Source organism: Giraffa tippelskirchi, chromosome 2 (assembly GCF_054371585.1).
Source record: "Giraffa tippelskirchi isolate mGirTip1 chromosome 2, T2T-mGirTip1v1.2.pri, whole genome shotgun sequence".
Classification (NCBI taxonomy): Eukaryota; Metazoa; Chordata; class Mammalia; order Artiodactyla; family Giraffidae; genus Giraffa; species Giraffa tippelskirchi.
This window is the reverse complement of record NC_137276.1, coordinates 28,333,953-28,359,944: the sequence shown is the minus strand read 5'-3', so window position 1 is coordinate 28,359,944 and position 25,992 is coordinate 28,333,953. Positions and strand designations below refer to the sequence as shown.

General features: G+C 43.3%; 1 protein-coding gene across 13 annotated transcripts in view; it reads right to left on the bottom strand.

The window, feature by feature from the left end:
* Positions 1 to 25,992, bottom strand: part of FBXW4 (F-box and WD repeat domain containing 4) — a 142,695-nt gene that overhangs the window by 42,103 nt on the left and 74,600 nt on the right. For all 13 annotated transcript variants that reach the window (XM_081546837.1, XM_081546846.1, XM_081546827.1 and 10 more), the window contains 4 exons: positions 22,149 to 22,244; positions 18,981 to 19,166; positions 18,415 to 18,547; positions 12,508 to 12,602 (listed from right to left, as the gene is read on the bottom strand). In XM_081546837.1, the coding sequence (XP_081402963.1) occupies positions 12,508 to 12,602; positions 18,415 to 18,547; positions 18,981 to 19,166; positions 22,149 to 22,243 (509 nt within the window). In that variant the 5' untranslated portion in view covers position 22,244. The remainder of the gene's footprint in view (positions 1 to 12,507; positions 12,603 to 18,414; positions 18,548 to 18,980; positions 19,167 to 22,148; positions 22,245 to 25,992) is intronic.

Below are 25,992 nucleotides of genomic sequence, written 5' to 3'. Positions count from 1 at the left end.
CCTCTGATTTCCTATCAATAACCTTGACAGTTGATGGAACTCACACTGCATATATACTGGAATAAGCTGCTGAGTACATGCATTGTTTTCCCAACTGGAATATAAGTCCCTGGATAGCAAAAACTGTCTCTTGTGCTCATGTTCCCTATGTATCCTTGCACATGGCAGTATTCTTGATACATCTACAAGGTGGACACTCAGTGATATGCATTACATAGAGAAACAGTTCCAAGTTTACACTGTCTTTTTTAAAAATTAATTTATTTTAAATAGAGGCTAATTACTTTACAATATTGTGGTGGTTTTTGCCATACATCGACATGAATCAGCCATGGGTGTACATGTATCCCACCATCCTGAACCCCGCTCCCACTTCCCTCCCCGCCCCGTCCCTCTGGGTTGTCCCAGAGCACCAGCTTTGGGTGCTCTGGTTCACGCATCGAATTTGCACTGGTCATCTATTTTACATATGGTAATATACACGCTTCGATGCTATTCTCTCATATCCAAAAGTCTGTTCTTTACATCTATGTCTCTCTTGCTGTCTTGCATATAGGGTCATCATTACCATCTTTCTAAATTCCATATATATATTGAAAGTGAAAGTGGAAGTCGCTCAGTCGTGTCCAACTCTTTGGGACCCCATGGACTATACAGTTCATGGAATATTGGGCCAGAATACTGTAGTGGGTAGCCATTCCCTTCTCCAGAGGCTCTTCTCAACCCAGGGATCAAACCCAGGTCTCCCGCATTGAAGGTGGATTCTTTACCAGCTGAGCCACCAGGGAAGCCCCATATATATTACACTGTTTTTTTAAAAAAATATTCAGTATCTTAACATTTCTTTTCCTACAAAAGGTCCCAGGTATGAAATCATGTTTAATGCTGCAAAAGTAAATGTAAGGAAGGACATTTCCAGGGAGATGGAAATATTCTAAACTGACTGTGGTTGCACAACTCTATAAATTTGCTAAAACTCATGGAATTGTACACTTAAAATGGGTGAACTTTATGGTATGTAAATTATACTTCAATAAAACTGTTTAAAATAATAAATAAATACAGGTCCATGCATCCTTAATTTAAGTAACTGTGTAAGGGGAAAAGGAAGGATTCTCTCTACTGTTACCTGATACTGAAACAGACATTTAAATGCAATTTATGTTTTTTCTGGGCTTCCCTGGTGACTCAGACAGTAAAGAATCCACCTCTTTTTTTTCTATTAGGCTCATTATAAAAAAAAAAAACTTAAATGCAAAAAAGTAAAAAGAAAGTAAATGTTAGCAGAAATCTACTACATAAGAAATAACTGAAAAGATAGTCAAATAATTATCATACTACTTTGTGACCTTTTTTCATTCAACACTATGACATCTTTGGGAGTCAAGAAATATATTCATCTATATCATCCTTTTAATGGCTATATAGTATTCTACTGGGTTAATGTACCATAAAATATTCAACCTCACATTTATTAATAGATATTTATGTGTTCTTAATATAAATATTTTTGTATACATCTTGCATACTTGGTTATTGCCTTAGGATAAATTTCAAGAAGTGGAATTTATGTAAAAGTATCCACATTTTTATTTTGATAGTGCCAAACTAATGTATTTTTTTTTCGCCACACCACATGGCACGTGGGACTGTAGTTCCCCGACCAGCAATCAAACCCACACCCCCGGCATTGGAGGTACAGAGTCTTAACTACTGGACTGCCAAGGAAGTCCCCAAACTAATGTAATTTTAAAACTAACTTTTCCTCTACTTAGCCCTAGACCTGCCATTACCAGCCAGCAAAGAAGGATTTTCTCGGCCACAAATCTCTAGTAAGTGAAGAATCCTTTCAATAATCTTCATTTTTGTGCTAATTTTTTGTTCTTATTCTAAACTACAGCTTGCCCTGGATAGTACGGAGGCTCAAACTGGCCAGGAAAATTAGAGTGCTTCAAACATTTTAACCCATGTGTCCCTCTTTCTCACCAAATGTTACAAATCCCACCTTCATGCCCAGCCGACCCTTCTCTTCTCTTGAGTCATTTACCATAGTACCCCAACTCCAGTCCCTCACCTGGTCTTCTCTCATTCAGGCCCAAGAGGAAAGGGGCCCAGGCTTGGCCAGGACAACTAATGCTATCACTGCAACAAAGCAAAAAATAACAGGAGAAGCATTCTGCAGGAGTAGAGCCCTCAAGAAAAACAGAGACAGTGGGTCACAAGCTCTGAGCTAGGCTCCTCTACAGCCCCAGCAGGCCACAGAGTAGTGAGTTCAGGGTGAGGAGCATGTGCTAAGCGATGGCTGAGTAAACCTGGACAGCATCCTATATGCAAACAGTGCTTCTGAGACTCCATAGAGTTTTGATCAGGCACTACAGGACTCATCCAGGGCCAGACTCAAGATAATCTCTATCAAAATTTCCCAGTCAACACAGAAAGGAGAGATGGCCACTCCTGGTGGCCTCAAGCAGAAAGGGGTCCATTTCACTTTACCTTACAAGTCTCAGCTTTTCCTTCTCTCTCTGTTCAACCAACACACGTCACATGTGCAACAAGCCACACACAAAGGAAGAGAAGCAACTCCCACGGGTGCACAGTGGCCTCTACTACTAGCAAATATTTATACTTGGAAAGCTTATCCTCCACACTGCCTTCCAGCCTCTCTTTGTGTCTTCCTGTCTAGCTCAGCTCCTAGAAAGAAGCCAGTAAGAAGCTTCACACTTTGCTAGCATAATGCCCTGCCTATCCTCACCTCTAGCACCACTGAAGCATCAAGAAGCAACACAGACATAAATATCTCCATCCTAAAGCCAAAAGTCACACCTCTCTAGATGGGACAGACTAAGCATGGAAAATCAAAAAAAGAACAAGGCCTGGGGACCCCATGTTCTGCTTCACCAAGCTTACTCCTGGTATTAAGAGGATCAGGGCCTTGGCTTTCACACCTTCTCAGAGCAGACCAGCTCCTGCCTTCAGTAAGTGCTCCAGGACTGGTGTGCACACTGCCTAAAGTGCACCAACTTTAGATATAGGACTGCTGCTTCCAGTATGCTGTGAAAATCAAAATATTAATACTTCACTGTGACCACTATGACCATTGTTCAAGAAGCTGGATTATGGTTTTGCTGTCGGACAGTGCAGAGAAGGAGACAGCAGTGCAGCTGAGCTGGGCTAGAGACAAGTCTGAATACAATAACATGGAAAAGGTGTGGCGGGAGGAGGGAAATCACAACAAAATATGATTTATAGTTATTTTAATCTTCTAAAAGCTTATCTCTCAATATTGAAATTCTCTTTTGCAAATTAAGGCCCTGCTGAAGATTCTGGATGTTATCACATCCCAACTGGCACCCCACCTGCCCCTCTTATACTTTTTTGCGCCCCATTCATGTTTTAAATTTGCATTGCAAACTACGAAAAAGGAAGGCTTCCGCAGAAAGCAATTTCCTGGGCCAGCAGCTCTTGGACTAATATTCCCTTTGCAATTACCAGGGCTCCTACATGTGCGTACTCCCCTCTTTCCTCCCACCAGCCCCCCTCCTTCCCTCCCACCTCCCTCCCTTGCCAGCACCTTCTGCCTGAGCCAAGCCTATCTGACCAGCACTACAGACAGTGCCACAAGCTACCCCCCTGTGAAAATGCCCTGGCCAGAAAGAGGAGCAAGAACCAGCTGGGAAAGGGGACAAGGATCTTGGGTAGTCAGCTTAACAGAGCACCCCAGAAGCACAGGGGTGTTGTCTGTAGTACAAGGCTCATAACTTATATAAAACAGGAAATAAAGACCCTGCTCCCAGAAGTTCACAATCTGAAACTTCAAATAAGTCCTGCTTAAGAAACTACTAGAGGCACAAGGATTAGCAGCTATCCATTCCACATAACTGAGATCTTTTAGTATCAGTGTGAAGGAAGAGCAAAAATATTTGTTGGCTTGCTGAAGTATAAATGCATCCTTCATTGTTATCCTATGTAGAAATTCAGCCCAGCAAAATTCAGAATCAGCACGGACCTTTTTTGGATCATAGCATCTTTTTTTTTTTTTTTACCTCTTCAGCCACACCACGCGTCAAGTGAGATCTTAGTTCCCCAACCAGGGATTGAACCCCCACTCCCTGCAGTGGAAGCAGGGGAGCCCTAACCACTGCACCACCAGGGAACTCCATGAATCATAGAATCTTTATAGCCAGTTTTCCACATCAATGCTGTCAACATATCTCACTGCTAGTGGTACACAGGGATGTCTATTCTCTTCCTTGATGGTGTGAAGAAAATATTCCAGTTCTTAAGTTCCAGGCTCCTAAACCCCCAAAGGGGGCTCTAATAATGAAGTTCATTCTAATATGAAACTCAAGAGACTCACGGATGCTGGAAACTGTCATGGACAGCAGAATTCCTGTTCTTGGGTCTTAAGCCCATGACCAAGGAGAGTCACATGGGACTGTCCTGAACTCAGAGAGGGAAAGAAATACAAACTGACTCTGTGGACTGCCACCTGGAAGTCCCAGGGACCAGGACTCTGATAGATGGAAAAGTGATGAGGAGAAGACATCTTTTCAAAAAATTTGGTTTAAAATGAAAAGGAAAACAAGGAGCTTAAGTCTTGACTCCAAATTGATGTACTGCAATCTGCCCCAAATGGCCTGAGAGCCACCTATGAACAATTACAGGAGGATGGGGTAATCCTTCCACTTCTGACATGACCCCCCAATATACAAAAACACATTATATTAGTAATCCAGCCACATTCCCATCATTGCCTTTTTCACTCAGGCCCAGTGTAAACCCACTCCACCCCATAGTCTACTTACAAGAGTGAGCTCCACCAGCTCAAAAAACTGAAAGCACAGATATTTCATGAAGATCCCTCTTTTGACTGAGTGTTGCAGCTAACAGGTGGGGAAATCTTAAATATACGAGTGTTATCATGATGAGACCACTGGAACGGATCACTGCTATAAGTCAGACAAGGGCTAGAAGTTTCCGCCCTACCATCAGGTTCCTCTTTAGCCTTGACAGATCAAACTCAAGCCGAAGCAGGCTACAGAGATCAGTTCAGTCACCGAGCCAAAGGTCTTCACAGTGAGGGACCAAAGCTGCCCTGGCTGGGCCTCTGCCGGCCTGTGTCCCAGATTAATCACCACCAGGAGGGGCCTGGACACTAGGCTGCAATCTGAGCCCAGCAGCACCTGCACAGGGGTCACCCTGGCACCTCCCTCATTCCCTCAGGCAAGACTCCAGGGCATGAAGGTATCCACCTGCTGACTACACTACCTGGAATAGGCAGGCCAGACACTTAGCCATCTTCAATCCCACAGGTAAGTCACAGGCAGTTCAAGTTAGTGCAAGAAGAAAGAGAGATGTAGAGACTCAAGGAGTGAAGTCAAGGCTCCAAGAGAAAGAAAATTCTCAGCCTCTGAAGAGAAAGACTTCAATGCCCCTCTCACCACTATCTAGGGAGAATATTTAGCTCGAGACCAGCGGTGAGCGAACTAAGCCCTCAGAGGTTATGAACTAATGAGATGCTTCACGTTTGGGGCACATTCTCATCATCTATAGACCAACAGGAGGGAGGGAGAACAGAACAGGGATTTCTTTTCAAAACACCCGCAAATGCTACCAATATGACCATGTGAAGGAAGCTTAGACATAAGTAAATTCACCCTGTGAGGGTACAGGAGAGTTTCCTCTGAATGCCAAGACCTCACAGAACAGTTTCCTTAAATGATCTAAATCAGGACACTATTTCAAACACATGTTCATGTATAGCTAGTGACTACGGGTGATGTGTGTACACATGTCTGTTCATGCTAGAGCATACTTTACAGGACCAATGGACCATATTATATATTCTCCTCAGAAGGCAATTTGCTTTATATTGTTGTTTCTTAAGCCTACTGGGGTAGGAGAAAGTATTCTTGAGATTCAAAAAAAAAAAAAAATCAAAAGGAAGAAGAGAAGCCCAAAGATCTGTATCTTAGAACGATCTGTCCCAGGCCCCAACTTGAAATATAAGGAGAGGCCACTCGGATGGACGCACCCTTTTCCACCTGCCTCATGCCCCAGGGAAGGAAGGGTGGGAGGGGTCCAAGTCAGATTGAAGTGTGTGTCCCTTAAAAGAGCAGAGAAAAAGCACAGGTCAGATAAGAGGAGAAAGAGCTCCTACACAGCGCCTTCATTTGAAGAGAAACACCCACATCCTGACTGTTACACCTTGTACCTCCAGAGCTCCATCTCCAGGAATTCCCTTTGAACTCCGGGCTGCAACCCAGAGTTAGGATAGAGCAGTGGCTACAATTACAACTTGTTTGCAAGGGGGTGGGGGGGTGGGGAACTCTGCATTTGACGGGCCATGAAAGGTCCCTGCCTGTAAAACAGACTGGAAAACAAACCCTTAATTTAAATGTTAATGAAAGTGCTGTGGGGACATCAGAGGGTTCCCGGCTGCTCAGAGAACAGCAACACCAGCCCCAGGATTTATGGCTCCCCTTCCCCCTCCTGCCTCCCTCTCTGCCTCATCACCCACTGAAGTTTAAAGAGTAAAAAAAAAAAAAAAAAAAAAAACCAACTAATTTTAACATTAACTCCGTGCTTCCACCTTGGGATGTGATTGCTAAATTATCTGTCGGCAGAACACTGATCAAAGGTGGAAAAACAGAGGCACACTGCACACATAACCCAGAAAAGTCAGCCGCAGCTAAGGAAGGAAAATTGCCATCTTTCTTCCTGATGCAGGAAGGGTAGAAGCAATAGCGGTACAGGTAGGGGCTAAAGCTGGGAGGCGCAGGCAGTAGTAGTGGAGGAAGACTCTGATCCCCCCCATGTGTTATGCTCCCCATCTTAGACCTTGGCACACCATCTTTGCCAAGTTTAACTGGTCTGTCTCTCCATCAGACTATGCTGTCTAGTTCACTGTTGTTTCCCCAGGGTCTAGCATGCTATAATGCTTAAGAAATATCTGGAGAGAGAAAGAGAGATCTGGACAGGAGGAGACAGCAACAGAGATAGAGCAGAGAAAGAACGGAAACACTGAGACTGAGAGATGGAAATGTATCTGTAAGCAGGGGCAGGGTCTCAATGTACTGGCTCGGTACCCACAGCATCCCACTTTCTGCAGCAGCCTCCGCTTCTAGTTGCAGTGTTTCATTTCAGTCAGTTCTTCACAACTGAGCAAACCTTCCTGGCTAGGGAAGGAGTAGCTCCCACAAATGGGGTCTGGGCCAGCCAGGGCCGGTTGGGTTGCTGGTCTCAGGCCAGCAGCTCAGCACATGAGTCTCTCTGTGCCCAACATGCTCTGGGTAGTGGCAGAAATCCAGGGTCATGAGGAAGTGAAACCCACCCCTGTGGCATTTCATCCATGCTACTGATGGATATGTCTGTCGGAGAGGCTTGGCTTAGCACAGGCAATGAACTCTAGGGTGGCGGGCACTGCCCTGAGATTCAGCAGGACCAGACTCCAATTCAGTTGTTTCCCTATGCTGATCTCTTTCCAATATTAGGTCATCTTAGGCTGGACCAGTGGGCCCACCGAGCGTCACACAGAGTTCCCGTCTTTCTCCAGACACCTTGCCACCCCTTCCAGTCATGCCAGGCTCTGGCCTGTCCACACTGTCTTTGTGTCCCTGACATTCTCATCCAGGGCACGCTTGTAGGAGACTCCCTCTAGTATGCTCTTCAGCCTGGCAAAGGAGGACCCTGAGCCCCTCCTTTCCGACAGAAGGTGCCCTTTCCCGAGCAAGTCCCTGACTCTGGGAAGGGGGAAGGGACAGATCTTGAAAGCTGTGGGCCAAACCATCAGGATGATCAGCTACAGTGTGAAACACAACAAAGTCATCCATCAGTCTTTCTTCAGGTTTTCAAGGTTAGGGATCCCCTTTGGGACCAGCTCTTTATTACCAACTAGCAAAAGCAAAACTCAGGGGTACAACATTTACTTTTGATTTGTCTTCCCCTAAAAGCACTGAGTGAGTTAGGAAGCCTAGGGCCAAAGGATTGTTGAACCACTGGGAACCAAAAGAATCTAAACTGAAAGTTGGCTGCCTGTTTTTTCCAATTTTTCAAACCTCTCTGTCAGAGAAAACTCCAGATGCAATTACCTTTCACTAAAGAAGGGCGTATTTCAACAGGCTGGTGAATGTGTCTGCCACACACAACACACAGTAAACCCTGTAGCCACTGGGAACAAACACCCACTCTCCACAGAAATCCACCCCCCTACCGAACAGTACACAGTGATGGCTTTCCTTCCAGACTCCCCTCACCTCTGGGAGAAATGAAGCAAGAAGGGGCAGCTCCTCCATCAAAAGCCCCCAGAGGCCACAACTCACTTTACAAATTTGAATCGGTACATTTCATGCAGACTTGGACTAATCCCCCCAAAAACAAACAGGCCACCACAGCGAGCAAAGTTACACAAAATTATATTGTATATTTAATAACACAACTATGTCAAGTTTCTACACCTATACCACTCATATGTTTCTCTAATGACAGAAACGAGAGAAGGGATTAAAACCCAAGTGTCCTGGGAAGCCTTCCTGACCACACTCACTCACATGATAGCAAGAGTTGTTCGGAGATGGGGAAAGGATTCTGCTGAGCATCTCCGTTTTCTTGGAGGGCAATAACAAATATGGTGTCTGCAGAGGAAGGAGGAGCTGTGGGTGCCTGTCTCTCCCCCTCCTAGGCAAACAGGGCGATAGGGCTCCGGACTCATTTCACCACCAGGGCCCCTCATAGCCAGCTCGCAAGGGCCCTGGCACTCCGGGGATGGGGTGAGCAGTCACAGCTATGTGAGTGAGCTCAGCCTTGACTGCATACCGCCTTCCTCCCCTTCCCCTCTCTATTGCAACTCTAGCCTCCAGAAATGGAATTTTTTCCAGGTCCCCACTGAGCCTTTCAAGGGCCACAGCTACTGTGCAAGATTCTGGCGGGTGAAGGCCCTGCAGTGACCCAGAGGCCTGCCTCATGGCCCTCCCTGAGCACTACAGCATGTGGCAATAGGCTGGAGACCTGAGCCTCTTCAGCCCTATCCCACACGCACCGTTCCCTGAGCCTCAATTTCTCCATCTGCCAGGAAGGGGATGCCCCTCTCTCTTCCTTAACCAAGACACACTAGGTTCAGGCACTTAGTATTGTCAAGCAACCATCGCAGTTGTGCCCCCATCTTTCCCCACAATTGAGTAAGATCCTTGGGGGAGTTACCCCACAGCAAGTGTTCAGTCTGTGCACAGGGCACACAGAGGAAAGGGAGTGAGGAAAAAAGTGATGGAAAGTAGAAGGGATGAAATCAAGTCTTTAACAGTTATTCATTTCCCTACTCTGAGTATTTACTAACTTTATTCAGCTAGAAATAATCTTTTAATAGCATTATAATGTACTGCACACTTACATTTAAAAATCTCTGCCTTTCTGTGATACTCATGGAAAAGTGCTCAGAACTCCATGTGACCTCAGGAGATATATCCTGAGACCAGCTGGGCCCCACAATTACACCCAGACATGTGCCCTTCCACCTCCAGCATCTCAATTCTGTTCCATCTCAACCTGTCCTCCTCGCACTCATCACACAGCTCCAGACTAGGCCTCCTCTACTGGAAGACAGCTGCATCTATAAGTCACAAATCCTAAAAACAGGGTCATTAGTGTTGGTGCAGAAAGATGTTATTAGATGTTGGTACAAGGAGGGCATGTAGGAGGAAGAGGGAAAGGTCCTTGCCTACCACCTTGAAGCCTACTGGCTTTCCTTCTGTGTTTTTTGCGTATCTAAACATGGCTCTAAGCACATGACTGGTATTAAATATCATCCTCCAAGAGTGTTTACAAATCAAGAACTCAAGGTCAAGGAAGGAAGGAGACGTTGACATTTGGACACGGGACAGAATACCTGCTTTCTCTCAGTCATGAACACCTCAAATTAAGCCTAGGGCTTGAGGGTTCACATTTCATACTACAAGTTTCTAAGTACACACACAGGAAAAGAAGGCAGATAAGTCCCAGCATCAAAGATAAACATGATGAATAGCTCTGACAAGTTATTTTAAATAGAAGAAAGAGAATGAGATGTGCTGGGTCTCCCAAATGACCAGGTTCCTTCTCACTACACAAAGGAGCAGTGAGGGAATGAGTCATTGTCAGGCATGTGAGGAGTACCTGCCCTGGAGGATGGCTGCTGCCCACCTGCTCACATGCTCTTCACATGGGGTTCATGGCCACATCACATGAGTGACACTGACGACCACACTCAACAGGAAAGGTGGCCGGGAGGGGAAAAGAAGGCAGCCATGGAGGGCAGGAACCCCACAGGGGAAAAGGAGAGGAAAGAGATTCCTGCTGAGTCCTCACCTTAAGAGGACTGCAAAAGAGCAGTGTGACTCCATGAGGGCCAGGAGAAGCCTGAGGGAAGGGTGAGACATGAGAGCAGTCAAAGCTGCTAAACAAATGCTTTACCAAGCAGGAGATATTCTGGCTGACACAAGACGCTAGCCCTTTAAGCTTTGTAGAGTATTTTCACATTCATTATTTCAGATCATCTTCACAATAACCTAGTAAGGATTATGAAAGAAATGGTATTCATATTTAACAGATGAGGAAACCATGGCTTCAAGCATTTACCCAAGGCCACTCTGCTGGTGGCAAAGCAGAATTCCAGATTCCCAGAGCAGGCCCTCCAGCTAGGAGGCAATGTCTTTCCATATTGGGAAAATGGATGAGTTTACTGAAAGATTCAGATTCATTGACACAGTAAGAAGAAATGGATCTAATGCTAAGATGAAAAATCCCTATCCCAATATATTTTTGGGGTAAGGCAAAAGCAGCAGAGAGAACACCAACATATACTCTGGTCATTTAGTACAACAACAATATCCCAAACGCAAACTACTTTTTAAAATAGTCCAAAACATCATTTGTGGACTTGGGGAAAAGTTCATATCAATCAGTGAGTGAAGGAATCATCCCGAGGCAAGAAAGCACACCAAGAGGACAAGATGTAAGGACACCAAGAAGACTCTTAAGGAGAATGTAAGGAAAACATGAGACCTCGGTTTTCAAAGATGGGGCCTACCAAGGACTTGGCAGAGGGTCTGGCATAGAACACATGACTAATAAATGTTAGCTGCTGGGAGCAGTGGTGGTTATAGAGCAGACCTAGTAATATTAAGAAGCTAGATCTTTCCTCAAATCCAGCTTCCAAGTTGTGGCCAAAAAAAACAAAAACAAAACCCAAAGTCAGTTTATTGAGATCAAAACTGCTTAGTGACAAAGGCAGACTCTGTCCTCAACCTCTTTTATCAATATCATCTTCAACAGCTACCACGCTCTATCCTGTTAACAGGTAGCCTAACACACTCCAGAGGAATACGAAGATGGGGATGCTGGGGAGCCTGTACATGTCTTTGGCCTAAATCCATGTGCAGGAAGCACATGGGCCATCTCCAGCCTGAAGAGCATCCCTCTACCACCAATCGCGCCCCAGCCCACCCATCTACTGAAGCCAGCAGAAGTAATCAGGTAAGCACCAAGATGAAGTCACCAACCCACCTGTCACTTCCCGCCCTTATACATATCCAGCCCACAGACACCCAAGCTTGGCTAACTGGCTTTAAAGGGGGCAGCGTTAGGAAGAAACTGAGGAGGGGCCAGAGCCCAACGGCTCCATTTTCCACCCTTGGCTCCCACACACTTAGGCCTCTCTACTCCCTGCTGCTCTTTCCTTCCCTTTTTCTGAGGATTGCTAGAATGATTTGTTCTGAACAGCGACAGGTTTATAGGTTAGCCGACACCTCCGCTCTGTGGAATTTTAATTAACTTCTCCCATCGTCAATATGCTAAGGAACAGGGTCTCCATGCTCTGAGGTCAGCAATGTGTTTCAGGTCCTGCTATATCAGCCGTCAAATTGAAGAATTAATGACGTGGCTAATCGGCTCTAATTCTTTAGGAAGAAAAAAATTTTGAAAGAGAGCTGTGGAAGGGGCAGGAGGAGGGGTGCAGGCTCCTTGGGGTGAGAAGAAAAAGGCTGAAGCGGGCTGAGCAAAGAGCAGGACCAAGTGTCTCCTAAAACAAGTGACTGACTTAAACCGAACGCTGGAGGGTGTCAGCCCTACAGCTTTCCCATTGATCATTCAGTGGGGAGTGAAGGGTAAAGGAAGTGGGAGAAGACACCAGGTAAACACTCTGATAGAGCAGGTGCAGAGAGGGTATCTATGTACCCTGCTTGGGGAGAGGCTCTGCCTCAGTTTAAGAAAGCCTAGAAAGCAGAAGTCAGGATGCAAAGCTCACTTAGTTACAGGTAAAACTAGAGAAACACCAGTCAGGCCAAAGGGTAGGATAAAGTCAGCATCAAAATCAGCACTTCTGCTACAGTTGTCAATGAATCTACTCCACATACATGACTTTGCACATATGCCCAAGTGGATATGGGCCCCAAGCCTCTCCTGATGATGCCCACCTGCCTTGTAAAATAAAAGCATTATTTCACAGGACAAAACCATACCCCAAAACATCTCCCTTACCTGAGCAATGGGCTGATAGCAATGGACCAGACTCGGTCTTCAGTCTGGATGGTGTGTAAGCACTGCCCCAGCCGGCCTGAGGCCAAAGGCCATACCTGGAAACAGGAGAGGAGATGCTCTCGTTGGCATAGCCTGGGATTGGGCGGGGGGGAGGTAGGGGGAGGGCTGGAAAGATGCACCAGGTGGAGTCCCTGTCCTAAGCAGGTGGCGGAACGGAGAATCTTTCTGTCCTGCACACACAGAGCTCTGGGGAGCACAGAGGGGCCTCTCCAGCTTCTGCCTTACCTACCACCTGGAGAGACGCCAGCTCCGAATCCTAACCACCCTCTCACTTCCACCTGAGAACCCTTAAGCAGCAGCCAGTTCTACACTAGGGAATCAGTTTCACGTTCCTCAACTGGGATCCGACTGAGAAGCATTAGCAGGTGAGGCTCACCTCTCTCAGTAACCTCCCTGTGTTTGTGGGTTTTCCTTTTCCTATCTGTCACTATGAGAGGACAGAGACAGAATTAGACTAGAATTAGAGAGACAGGAGTAAAAGAGAAAGATCCAAGGGAAGGAAGAATGGAAGAAGAGGACTTCAAAGTGGAAAGGCGGTGTGTTGTTGTTTGTTTGTTGATAATACCCAGAATCCAGTGCTATTCATGTCAGCAGGGAATTTAGCACCTAGTGTCACCAAAAGTAGCAAAAAAGCTTAACTCTTTTAAGCTTCCATATCTCCTACAGGTTAAAAATATTGCTTGGAGCACACTATCTGGTCCCTATCAGTCAGGAATGTACATTAGCAGCCACTCTGGGCTTAACTCTAATCAACACTCACAGAGCCCTCTCAGCAGTCAGTGCATTTAGAAATCTCCCATTAAGCACAAGGCCCCTCACCACACCCTACCCTAGATGACACACACAGGGGACTAAGCCTCTAACCAAACAGAGAGGAAACCTCAGATGTACACGGCTGTCCCCAGACAGCAACCGAGGAGGGATCCTGAGGCAGCCAGATGGATCAGTGACCTCTCAAGGTCCCTGCGGTGCTATAAGGGGAACACACGAAAGTCAGTCAGGACCTTAGATGGAAGAACTCTCAGGAAACATTCCTTGAGTTTAAGGGGTAGGTGATGGAGTGGGGGTGGTCCTGACTTCTTAGGATCACATATCTCTTCTCTAAAAAGGAGAAAGTGTTTCTTAGGTTTTGTGTGTCTATGATAGGGGGAGGAGGGTGTGAGTTACTTTTCCCAACATAGGGAAAAGAAAATAAATTTAATAAGAAGATACTGAATGAAGAAGGGCAGAAAACAAAGGTCAATACCACAACTTTTCCTGGAATGCCATGATTTTGGCTCATTCTTTTGGATCAGGTCACTTTGGTAGTAACTAGATGCATTCAATGTCCTCTTTCAGATCGGCTCAGCTTGGAAGAGAAGTTTGCCTCTTCCCTGATGCAAACTACCAAGGAGACAGGTTCTTGTTGGGGGTGGGTGGGGAGACACTAAAGACTATGATTACAAAATCTATGAGTACAGCTCAAGGCCAGAATTCACTAGAGTCCTTCACTGAATTCACTAGAGTCCTTCACTGAACAGGCTGATGGATCCCACTGTGAAAAACCACAGAACAAAGTTCCTGGTTCCCAGGAGTGGCTCCAGAAGCATGCTGCAATTTCTCAAGCACAATCTAGGGAAAGTGGCCCTCTTGACTTGCACCAGAAGTACACCATCCACCAAAACATGAGTATGCTGATTGCATCTTAACCTTCAGTGGTCAAATCCAAACAGCCTCATCCCTGGAGAAGATAAAACTCAGCGGAAGTGGACATATATATGGTCCTTTTATAAAACAAGTGGCAATATGTATAAACACCCTTAAAATGACCAAAGCCTTGAACCCGGTAATTCTAATGCTGAGACTCTATCCTAGGAAAATAATCCTAAAATGAAGAAAAACCTAAATGATAAAAATATTCCCTGCAGCCTGCATTAGCAGGAAGAGCATATAAGGGCTTTAGAATTAGACAAATCTGGGTTTGAACCCTAGTTGCTATTTATGTATCTCTGATGTTGGGAATATTTTATAACTTCTTAGCCTCCGTTTCCTCATGTATAAAATGGGAGGTAATGCCTATCTCTTAGGGTTGCAGTGTGGAAAGGTGAAGGTAAGTGTAAAGCACCTAGCACAGTAGCACAGTATTTGGCAGGCATTAGGCATCAATAATGGTGGTTCTTATTACTATAGGAAAAGCTAGATACAAACATCCAATAGGAAAAATAATAACTAAATTATAATAAGTTCCACTGTGAAGCCATTAAAGATGACCAATAATTTATAATAATAATAGAAAACCTTAAAAAATAAAGTAGACACAGCAGGGTATATTGGACCCATAAGACACACTATGTGAAAGTCGCTCAATCGTGCCCACCTCTTTGTAACACCATGGACTATACAGTCCATGGAATTCTCCAGGCCAGAATACTGGAGTGGATAGCCTTTCCCTTCTCCAGGGGATCTTCCTAATCCAGGGATCAAACCCAGGTCTCCCGCATTGCAGGTGGATTTTTTTACCAACCCAGCTATCAGGGAAGGAATACAAAACAAACTACAATGTTTCACTTCACGCCAGTCAGAATGGCCATGATCAAAAAATCTACAAACAATAAATGCTGGAGAGGGTGTGGAGAAAAGGGAACCCTCCTACACTATTGGTAAGAATGTAAATTAGTTCAGCCACTATGAAGAACAGTAGGGAGGTTTCTTAAAAAAACTAAAAATGGAGCTATCATATGATCTAGCAATCCCACTGTGGCACAGATCCAGAGAAAACCATAATTTGAAGAGATATATGTACCCCAATGTTCACTGTACACTATTCACAATAGGCAAGACATGGAAGCAACCTAAATATCCACCAACAGAGGAAGGGATAAAGATGTGGTACATTCATACAATGGAATGTTACTCAGTCATAAAACAGAAAGAAATAATGCCATTTGCAGCAACATGGATGGACCTGGAGACTGTCATACTAAGTGAAGTAAGTCAGACAGAAAAAAGACAAATATCATATGATAATACTTGTAAGTATAATCTCAAAAATGGTACAAATGAACCTATTTACAAAACAGAAATAGAGTCACAGACATAGAAAACAAACTAATGGTTACTAAGGGGGAAGTGGAGGAAAGGATAAATTGAGAGACTGGGATTGACATATACACACTACTATATGCAAAACAGATAACTAATAAAGACCTACTACATATATAGCACAGGGAACTCTACTCAATGCTATATGAGAACAGAATCTAAAAAAAGGGGGATATAAGTATATGTATAACTGATTCACTTTGATGTACAGCAGAAACACGACATTGTAAATCAACTATACTCCAATAATAATTAATTTAAAAAATAGATATATTATGACCATAATTATGTGGGGAAAAATTACACTAAAGAATAAAATGAGAAAATGAATAAATGTAAAGGGCTTATTAGCACAGTGCCTGTACATTCTGTCATTATAAAACAAAAAAAGCAAACCTAGGCACTGAAAAATACCTAAAAGATGAAAAAAAACCAAAACAGTTCAAATGTTCCCTCCTTCATAACATCTCCCCTTCCAAGTCAGATGTGAACCCTCTAAACTTGCAACTTTCTGGCCCTTTCCCTAGAGCCTTACAACTTCATACACCTGGCCACTTCCAACCAGCTTCATAGCTAGTGCATGCAGTCTCAGTTCCCCTTAAAGAAAGACTATCTTCTTCCCGTTTGAAGCCTCACATAGAGTAGGCACTTATCAGAATGAAGAAAAAAGGAAAAAAAATGAACAAATGATCATCCCTGGCCCAGACGCAGCAAGAATGTAAGCTGCCATTCTATCACATCTCAGGATTGAGCCAGTCTCACTAAAGTCAGTCCAGAGAGGCAATCCAAGCTAAGTCACAGTAATTCTGAAACTTGGGTCAGGGTCAGGGGTCTATAGATGTTTACAGATGAACATGGCTAAGTTCTTATGTAGGTTCGGGTTTTAGAAACCTGTAGAAGCAGCTGGAGAATTAGAGATGCCACCAAAAAGAAATGGAGAGTCAGTTGTAAAAGGCTAACTGTGGGTAACATGAAGATGGTCCAGGAAGATGAAGGTGGCTAAATGCAAAGACAACAATAGAAGGAGGGGACAGAAGCAGCATACTGAAAGCCAGAAAAGATGAGCTGGCCTGGAGGTCACTGGGAAGACCCAAAATAGCTGACTAGCTTCCTGGAGTTGAACCAAGGGAAGAATTCTGTCACTGACTAAAAAGAAATCTTCAAAAGGAATAGGAATGTACTATAGTGACAATTTTAGAATTAGAGAGTACTGATTTTAACGCTTAAAAAAAAAACTCTAAAACACTAAATAGTTGTATTTAAAACATGAAACTAATCCAATATTCCAAGTAGAATTGCTCTCAATCTTCAACTGTAATCAGTCTATACCATGAATTGCTACATATGGTCATAAAACTTAGTTGTATACTGCTCTGAGTGGCAGACTACAGAGAAATGGATGGAAGAAAGAGATATCATTGAAGGTTTCACAGAGAAACTTGAAGCCATGACAACACAATGCTAGAATGAGACAAGAATATCTAGGTCACACATGTACAAAAGCTTTCTGAGAAAACTGTCTTCTGAGAAGTATAGCAAAATTAAGGCTAGTCTTTTTGCAAGGAATGGTACAAAGATGATGACCAATCAGAAATGTGAAATAAGTATGCGGTGGAGGATTCGGATAAAAGAAATTCAGTTTCCATGCTGGTTTGAAAGATTTTCTGAATTTTTCTCAGGCTCCCTGTGCTGATGAGCACATTTCTCTGACAAAATACAAAGTGTAAGAAAAAAATTAGCAAGGGGAGGAGAAACTTCCATAAATAGAAAGGAACATATTTAGTCCTTTTTACATAAATTAGCAACATTTTTACATGAAAGTATAATCAATAAAGAGAACATGGAGTCAGAAAAATTAATAAAGACTGCAACTTCTCTCTCCTGAGTCCTCTGCCCCATGTGTCTTAGAGCCCCATTAGCTGACATGGACAAGCATTTTGCTCCTGTTAGCAATGTGGAGTCTCCAGACGCTGGGAAACACACAAGCAAGAACCTATCAAGCTTCCTGCACCATCAACTGAATTGTCAGCAAAGTTTCCACAGCAGCCCCAAAGGACCAGGCATATATGAGCCCTGGCAAGGGCTATGGGACACAGAGATGGACAAAGTTCTTCTCTGTCTCACATGTGGAAGCCTATTTAACCCAGATATGAAGGAGCTGAGTCCATAAAGCAGGGGTCATGCTACTTATCAGTCTCATTCTGTTGGGCCTTGGCAGATGTCTGAGTTTACACAAGGCAACTTGGCAATGACACAACAAACAATGCCCTCCTCTCATTGTCTTTCCACTGCTTACTGACCACATCACTCTCCAGAGAAGCAGTAAAAATACATTTTAATTATCAGCCCGATTCCTTATAAACAAGGTGGTAAAAAATTAACCTTCCCAAACAGAGAGCAAGCAAAAGGTGGGAGATTTTAAAACAAAATATTGGGGTTAGAACTCAACCCACAAACTTGAGGAAACTAAGCTCAGGGAGGAAAAGCTGGCCAGGCCCTCTGTTTTTGAGTTCACGCCACATTTCAAGTGAGTGGCAAGCTTCCCAGCCACTGTCCACTCCTTTCCCAGGCCAGCTGGCAGGGACACAGCCTGGCATGGCAAGCTGCATGCCAGAGGCACATAAGTGAGTTCTTTATTGTGCCATTCCCCTGCTGCCCCAACTCAATGCCCTCCGCCAATCCTGAAACTCAAGCTCCTATCCACCCCCTCCCTCCCCACTCCCTACAGACAGGAGGGAAGAGCAGTATGTAAAGAGGAGATCTCACCTTGGCTGTCCTGTCTCTGGAGCCACTCACAATGATGCCCCCTTTGCAGTCCACACAGTTCACCTCCTGTACATGGGCCAAGTACTTGACAGTGAAGGTGCTATGAATCTTGTGAATACCAATCTTTCCATCTCTAGGAGAGAAATAAGAAGTCAACCCCTGAGAGCCAATTACTTTCTCTGCAGGAAGAGAACAAGTCTATAGAAACAGCCCAAATCTCCAATGACTTGCAATTTGCTAAGCTTTAGGCAATTCAGCCCAGTAAGGTGCTGAGTTTCTAGATACCTTTACTTCTTCAGTACACTTGGGGCTAAAGAAAGCTGAGAGACAAAACAAATCTCCCCCTTGAGAGTATCAAAACCAGCTTCCCTTTTCATTAAAGGTTCTTCCTGTTTTCCTTTTCCAGCTTACCCTATTAAGTACCTGCTTTAAATGGAAAAAAACATTACCCCTTCTTCTAGTCTCCCTACGCATCCTTTTGGAGTAGAGACAGAAAAGTCAGAGGCAGGCAGAAGGTCTCTGGAAGAATACTGAGGAGGAAGGAAGGAGAAGCCTGCAGCACTTACCCCCCTGCACTGATAATATGCGAGTTGGCCAGCACGAAGTGGCAAACGTCCTCATCATGTCCAGCAAAGACTCCCAGGGGCCTCCGGTTCAAGCTGGCACCATCTGGGCGGAACTGATAGGCCAGGATGAAATTAGCCTGGGATATGTACAGAGAATCACCCTCTAGCTGCATCCAGGGCATCTGACTGCAGAAATGAAAAACAAAATTTAAGGATCATCAAGATATAGCAAGAAAATTCAACTTCAAAACTACTACCTACCCTTAGGCTTCCCTAGAAACTAGAGTGATTAAGGCTTTGTGGTGATCCTATCTTCTTTATCACTATCTCCCTAGAAAACTAGAGTGATTAAGCTGTGTGGTGACCCTATCTTCTTTTGGTTTCCCTTGTGGCTTAGCTGGTAAAGAATCTGCCCATAATTCGGGAGATCTGGGTTTGATCCCTGGGTTGGGAAGATCCCCTAGAGAAGGGAAAGGCTACCCACTCCAGTATTCTGGCCTGGAGAATTCCATGGACTATATAGTCCATGGGGTCGCAAAGAGTTGTACATGACTGAGCGACTTTCATTTACTTAACTTACTTATCTTCTTTGGACTTTCTAAAAGAAAGTCATAATAAAAGACCCATTAAACGTCACTTTTAAAAGGAGAATGCTAGGGAGTTCCCTGGTGGTCCAGTGATTAGGGCTCAGTACTTTGACTGGCAAGGCCCCGGGGTTCAATCCCTGGTCAGGGAACTATCCCCCTAGCTACTCATGTGAAACTGAAAGTGTTAGTTGATCAGTTGTGTTCGATTCTTTGTGATCCCCATGGACTGTAGCCTGCCAGGACCCTCTGTCTGTGGAACTCTCCAGGCAAGAATACTGGAGTGGGTAGCCATTCCCTTCTCCAGGGGATCTTCCCAACCCAGGGATCAAACCCAGGTCTCCTGCATTGCAGGAGGATTCTTTACCATCTGAGCCACCAAGGAAGCCCAGCTACCCATGGTGCCTAAATAAATAAATGGAGAATGTTTAAGACTTGAATTACTGGCTACCTATAGACTTCTTGTGAGTAGACAGAGCACCCTCCCCCAAAAAAGCAATAATTGAAGGGTGGGGAACAGCAAAAAGAAACCTTCCACTCAGATGAAATAATTTTCTTTCATTCTGTGTCCTCACTGATCTGAAGATTAAGTGGTAAGTTTCAAGATTCCAAGACTCCCATACATACCTTTTTCACAATAGATCAGTTAGGGTGTGATAGAGAAAAGAAAAGAGTGAGCCCAGGGAAGCCCCATCCCCTTGTTCTACTAGAGCAAAGGGTCCATTTTTAAGTGAAAGGAAAAAGGCCATTTAGGAAAGGATGCTAATGTACTGATTAAATACCTAGATCCTCTCAGAGGATCTCTAAGTTTCTGTACTAGAGGCTAAGTGTGGCAATGGCAAAACATAGCACCAGAGCAGTGTACTACAGTTCAGTGACTACAGAGAAATGATCGGCGTCACAGAAAGCTGATAAGAGAAATCCACAAACAGTTAAAAGATTCTAACCACAATCTGGCAGGAGGAAGAAACATTGGAAGCCACAGACCAGTCCCATGGCATGCAGGGAGCCTTAAAAACAAAGAAGACTCTGCCAGACACCATGCTCTCTGGTGGGGACTAAGCCCCTTTCCCAAGGTACATCCCCGCAGCCTGTCCTACACCACAGAGGGGTCCTGGAGCTACCAGGTCCCAAGCAAAGCACAGGGACAGATGATTCATCCCCATTTACAGAGACACCATCTCCCACTGCCAAGTCTGTCTGAGCAAACTGGGCTGTGTTTCTTCCCCAGACTCCTTAATACAAGCGTCATAGGAATGTACAAAAGTTCTGCAAATTGACTTGATGGACCATTAAATGCAGCTTGCACTTTGTAGCAACTAGTTTCTGCACATGAGGTTTTAACAACTGTGTGCATATATTACATGGAACATGTATAGTGTACAGATGCCTGCACTCTCATTCATTATGCACATTCCTCTTCAACATGCCCTTGCACAAGTTTGTGGCATACTCAAGTGGGCAACAAACAGAAGGGTTTGGAATTCATGTGTTTAGAGCCATCTGGTAAATAGCCATTTGCCCAGCACAAGAAACCAGGTTCATGCCAGGTGAATAGTGGAGAATCCCGGGGCAGCCTAGTAACCATCTTGTGTATTTATTTGCCACACTGCTTGAAACCAGCCCAAAAAGACATCAGGAACAAAACCTTGATAGAGAAATAAACTCTTCCTTCTGGTAATAAAAGGTAAATAGGAAGCAGAAGGTAAAGCCCTTTGTCATACAAACTCATCTTTCTTCCTCGGAGTTTCTTTACCATCACCACTACCACATAATTCACAGGAACTCGTGTCAGTGAAAGCAGCAGAAGTTGGACACAACCAAAACTGGACACTTCTTCATCAGATGAAGAAGGCTGCCTGGCCCTATGAGCAGAGGTCCAGGTCAACTGGAATGTGGAATCATGCAGTTCCCTATCCATTCCAACCAATCAACAAGGAGTAATTTTTGGTGAGTAATCAAATAATAACTGGAATAATTTAGCATCAGTGAAGTATAAAATCTGCGGCATTAGCAGTGCCAAAGCCATTATTTAAATCTCCTGCCATTTTCTTCTAAGCTCTGCCTCCTATAACATACATATCCAAACCATCAGATCCTATTTAGCTTTTTAATAAAGGTAGGGGAGAGCACTACAGGAAGCCAAGAGGGAAGGTGTAACTCCCTAGAGTAGAACATTTTTAAAATAATAATTGTAAAACAAGATGAGGTGGAGTATTGGCTTCATTTCTTTCTTTTCATGAGGTGTATTAACAGAGGTTACTTCTGAGTGGTAGGATCTAGATAAGTTTTATTTTCTACTTTAACTTTTTCTATTTTTTTCAAATTTCTACAATAAACATTTATTATTTTTATAATCATAAAAATATAGGCTCTGTTAAATTAAAGTACATTTTTTGGGGGTAATCTTTTTTAAATGTGAAAAAAAGTTGTCCTTCTGATGCCCCCTTCGTGGTGTTTAAAGAATCACCACAGGCTCATCACCCAAGTCAGGCACATTTATACTCCAGCTTGGACTAGATTTTTCATTCCCAGTATGTTTTTATGTCCCAGAGAGCTTTAAAGGAGTCAAGAGGCTACTTACCTGCATCTCCACTTCAGCAGAATCCCCTCTCGGCAGCGTCCCAACCTCCAGTTCTGAGATACCTTCACTCGTTCCTTCACTGGTACACTGGCCATCCTGTGTCCAGACAGAGGAGATAATCCAGTCACTACAACTCACTGACAACCACAGAAAACTCCCTGAGCTTATGAGTCAGGACTCAGGGACATCCAGAAAATATCTGGATAGAAGAACCCTATCTTTCAGAAAGGGTTAGGAGATACGAAAGAAATAACTCTTCTCTCTCCATACTAGGATAATCAAGAGAGCCAAGAAGAACAGCCCGTGCTTTGCAGTGTCCATAGTGATGCCAAAGTGATCTAACAGAGCAAGGGTGACAAAGAGTACTGGTACCACTGGCTACCCATGTGGAAAATATCCCTACCTCACACCATACAAAAAAGTTAATTAAAAATAGATCACAGATTTAAACATAAACTCTAAAACTATAAAGCTGTCACAAGAAAAAATACATAAAAATAGCTCTGTGACTCAAAGTAGACAATAGTTTAAGACACACAAAGCAGTAATACAAAAGAAATATCCAACAAATTAGATTTTATCAAAATTAAAATTTTCTGCCCATCAAAATGAATACACAAGCTACAGTCTGGGAGAAAGTATTCACAAAACATATATTTGACTGAGAGGTTTATACCCCCAAATATGAGGAAATCCTCCTTGTATATGTATATATTTTGAAGTCTAACAAGGAACTCTCCTACATTCTTGGTGAGAGATGACAATGGTACAGCCACTTTGGGAAAAGCTCTGGGAGTTTATTATTGATCTAAACATACACTTACTCTATGACCTAGCAATTGAGGCTTTCATAGTGGCTCAGACAGTAAAGAATCTGCCTGCAATGCAGGATACTCGGATTCAATCCCTGGGTCAGGAAGATACCCTGGAGAAAGAAATGGCTACCCACTCCAGTATTCTTGCCTGGAGAATACCACAGACAGTGGAGCCTGGCAGGCTACAGTCCATTACTCAAAAGAACTGAAAACATATGCTCACAAGAAGACTTACACAAGACTAGTCACAGGACAGATCTTCCCAGGATCCCATCTAGTACCCACATTGTATCTAGTTATGTCTCCTGAGTCTCCTCTGGTCTAATAGTAGTTTCTCAGTCTTTCCTTATTTTTCATGATCTTCAATTCAGTTCAGTCGCTCAGTTGTATCCAACTCTTTGCGATCCCATGGATGCAGTACATCAGGCCTCCCTGTCCATCACCGACTCCCAGACCTTGCTCAAACTCATGTCCATTGAGTCAGTGATGTCATCCAACCATCTCATCCTCTGTCATACCCTTCTCCTCCTACCTTCAGTTTTTCTCAGCATCAGAGTCTTTTCCAATCAGTCAGTTCTTCGAATCAGGTGGCCAAAATATTGGAGCTTCAGCATCAGTCCTTCCAATGAATATTCAGGACTGATTTCCTTTAGGATGGACAGGTTGGATCTCCTTGAAGTCCAAGGGACTCTCAAGAATCTTCTCCAACACCACAGTTCAAAAGCATCAATTCTTCGGCACTAAGCCTTCTTTATGGTCCAGCTCTCACATCCGTACATGACTACTGGAAAAACCATACCTTTGACTAGATGGACCTTTGTTGGCAAAGTAATGTCTCTGCTTTTTAATATGCCATCTAGGTTGGTCATAGCTTTTCTTCCAAGGAGTAAGTGTCTTTTAATTTCATGGCTATAGTCACCATCTGCAGTGATTTTGGAGCCCAAAAAAATAAAGCCTGTTGCTGCTTCCATTGTTTCCCCATCTAATTGCCTGAAGTGATGGTACCAGATGTCATGATCTTCATTTTCTGAATGTTGAATTTTAAGCCAGCTTTTTCACTCTCCTCTTTCACTTTTATCAACAGGCTCTTCAGTTTCTCTTTGCTTTCTGCCATAAGGGTGGTGTCATCTGCTAATCTTAAGTTATTGATATTTCTCCTGGCGATCTTGTGCTTCATCCAGCCCGGCATTTCACTTGATGTACTCTGCATAGAAGCTAAATAAGCAGGGTAACAATATACAGCCTTGACGTACTCCTTTCCCTATTTGAAACCAGTCCATTGTTCCACGTACAGATTTCTCAGGAGGCAGGTAAAGTGGTCTGGTATTCCCATCTCTTTCAGAATTTTCCACAGTTTGTTGTGAACCACACAGTCAAAGGCTTTGGCATGGTCAACAAAGCAGAAGTAGATGTTTTTCTAGAATTCTCTTGCTTTTTCTATGATCCAATGGATGTTGGCAATTTGATCTGTGGTTCCTCTGCCTTTTCTAAAGCCAGCTTGAACATCTGGATGTTCTCAGCTCACGTACCATTGAAGTCTCGGTTGGAGAATTTTGAGCATTACTTTGCTAGCGTGTGAGATGCGTGCAATTGTGCGATAGTTTGAACATTCTTTGGCATTGCCTTTCTTTGGGATTGGAATGCAAACTGACCTTTTCCAGTCCTGTGGCCACTGCTGAGTTTTCCAAATTTGCTGGCATATTGAGTGCAGCACTTTCACAGCATCATCTTTTAGGATTTGAAATAGCTCAGCTGGAATTCCATCACCTCCACTAGCTTTGTTTGTAGTTATGCTTTCAAAGGTCTACTTGACTTCGGACTCCAGGTTGCCTGGTTCTAGGTGAGTGATCACACCATCATAGTTATCTGGGTCATTAAGATCTTTTTTGTACAGTTCTTCTGTGTATTCTTGCCACCTCTTCTTAATATTTCCTGCTTTTGTTAGGTCCATACCGTTTCTGTCCTTTATTGTGCCCATCTTTGCATGAAATGTTCCCTTGGTATCTCTAGTATCTTGAAGAGATCTCTAGTCTTTCCCATTCTATTATTTTCCTCTATTTCTTTGCATTGATCACTGAGGAAGACTTTCTTATCTTTCTTTGCTGTTCTTTGGAACTCTGCATTCAGATGGGTATATCTTTCCTTTAAAACTTTTAAAATTTCTTTTTATCTTTTGCCATTCTAAGAAGCAAAAAAAGATTCCTCCCTGTTGTTCAAACATGTATTTTTTCTAATTATGGCTAAGACTGAATGTCTGGTCATGTCTGAAAGTCATTTCTTCTGTGAAATGCTCATCCATGCCCTTTGTCTCTTCCTATTAGGCTTATAGTCTTTTACTTGTGTGTTTGTAAAGGCTCTTTATATATTCTGTGATGTCAATCTTCTCCTAATTTACTATTTTCTTTTACTTTATAGTATTTTTTCCATGTAGACATTTTGATTTTTATATATCCATTATTTCATGTCAATCTTTGCCAGAAATGACCCAAACTGATATGAATTTAATATGTAACAAAGTAAAGCTAAAGTAAGGAAAGAAATCACTACTTAATTAGGGCTGTTGGGTTTGTATAACATCTCCCAGCCTTACTAGAAAGAAAGGAGAGAAGAAAAATATACATGCCTAGAAGAATAGACTCTAAAATAGCCAACTTTGGGTAGCCAACTTTGGGTGTTTTTACTTTTTTCTTTGTGTTTTTATGTATTTCCCAATTTTTCTACAATGTAATATTTTGGTAAAGATAAAAATATTCATTAAAATAATAATGCTTTTGATAAAACTGGATATCAATAGAGCAAAAAATTCTCATCTCATATCATAATATGTATAATATATTCTCCCAAAATGAAAGAGTAAATTTAAAAGATTTTAACTAGAAGGTTTTTAAGTATTTAAATTTTAAATACTGCATAGAAGGAAAAAAAAGAATAAAATGAAAGTAACATAGTAGGGGAAGGCTAACAGTTAATGCTATGAGTACAAGTTTTATCCCTAAAGCTTTTAGGGGACTGATAAAAATCTATCAGGA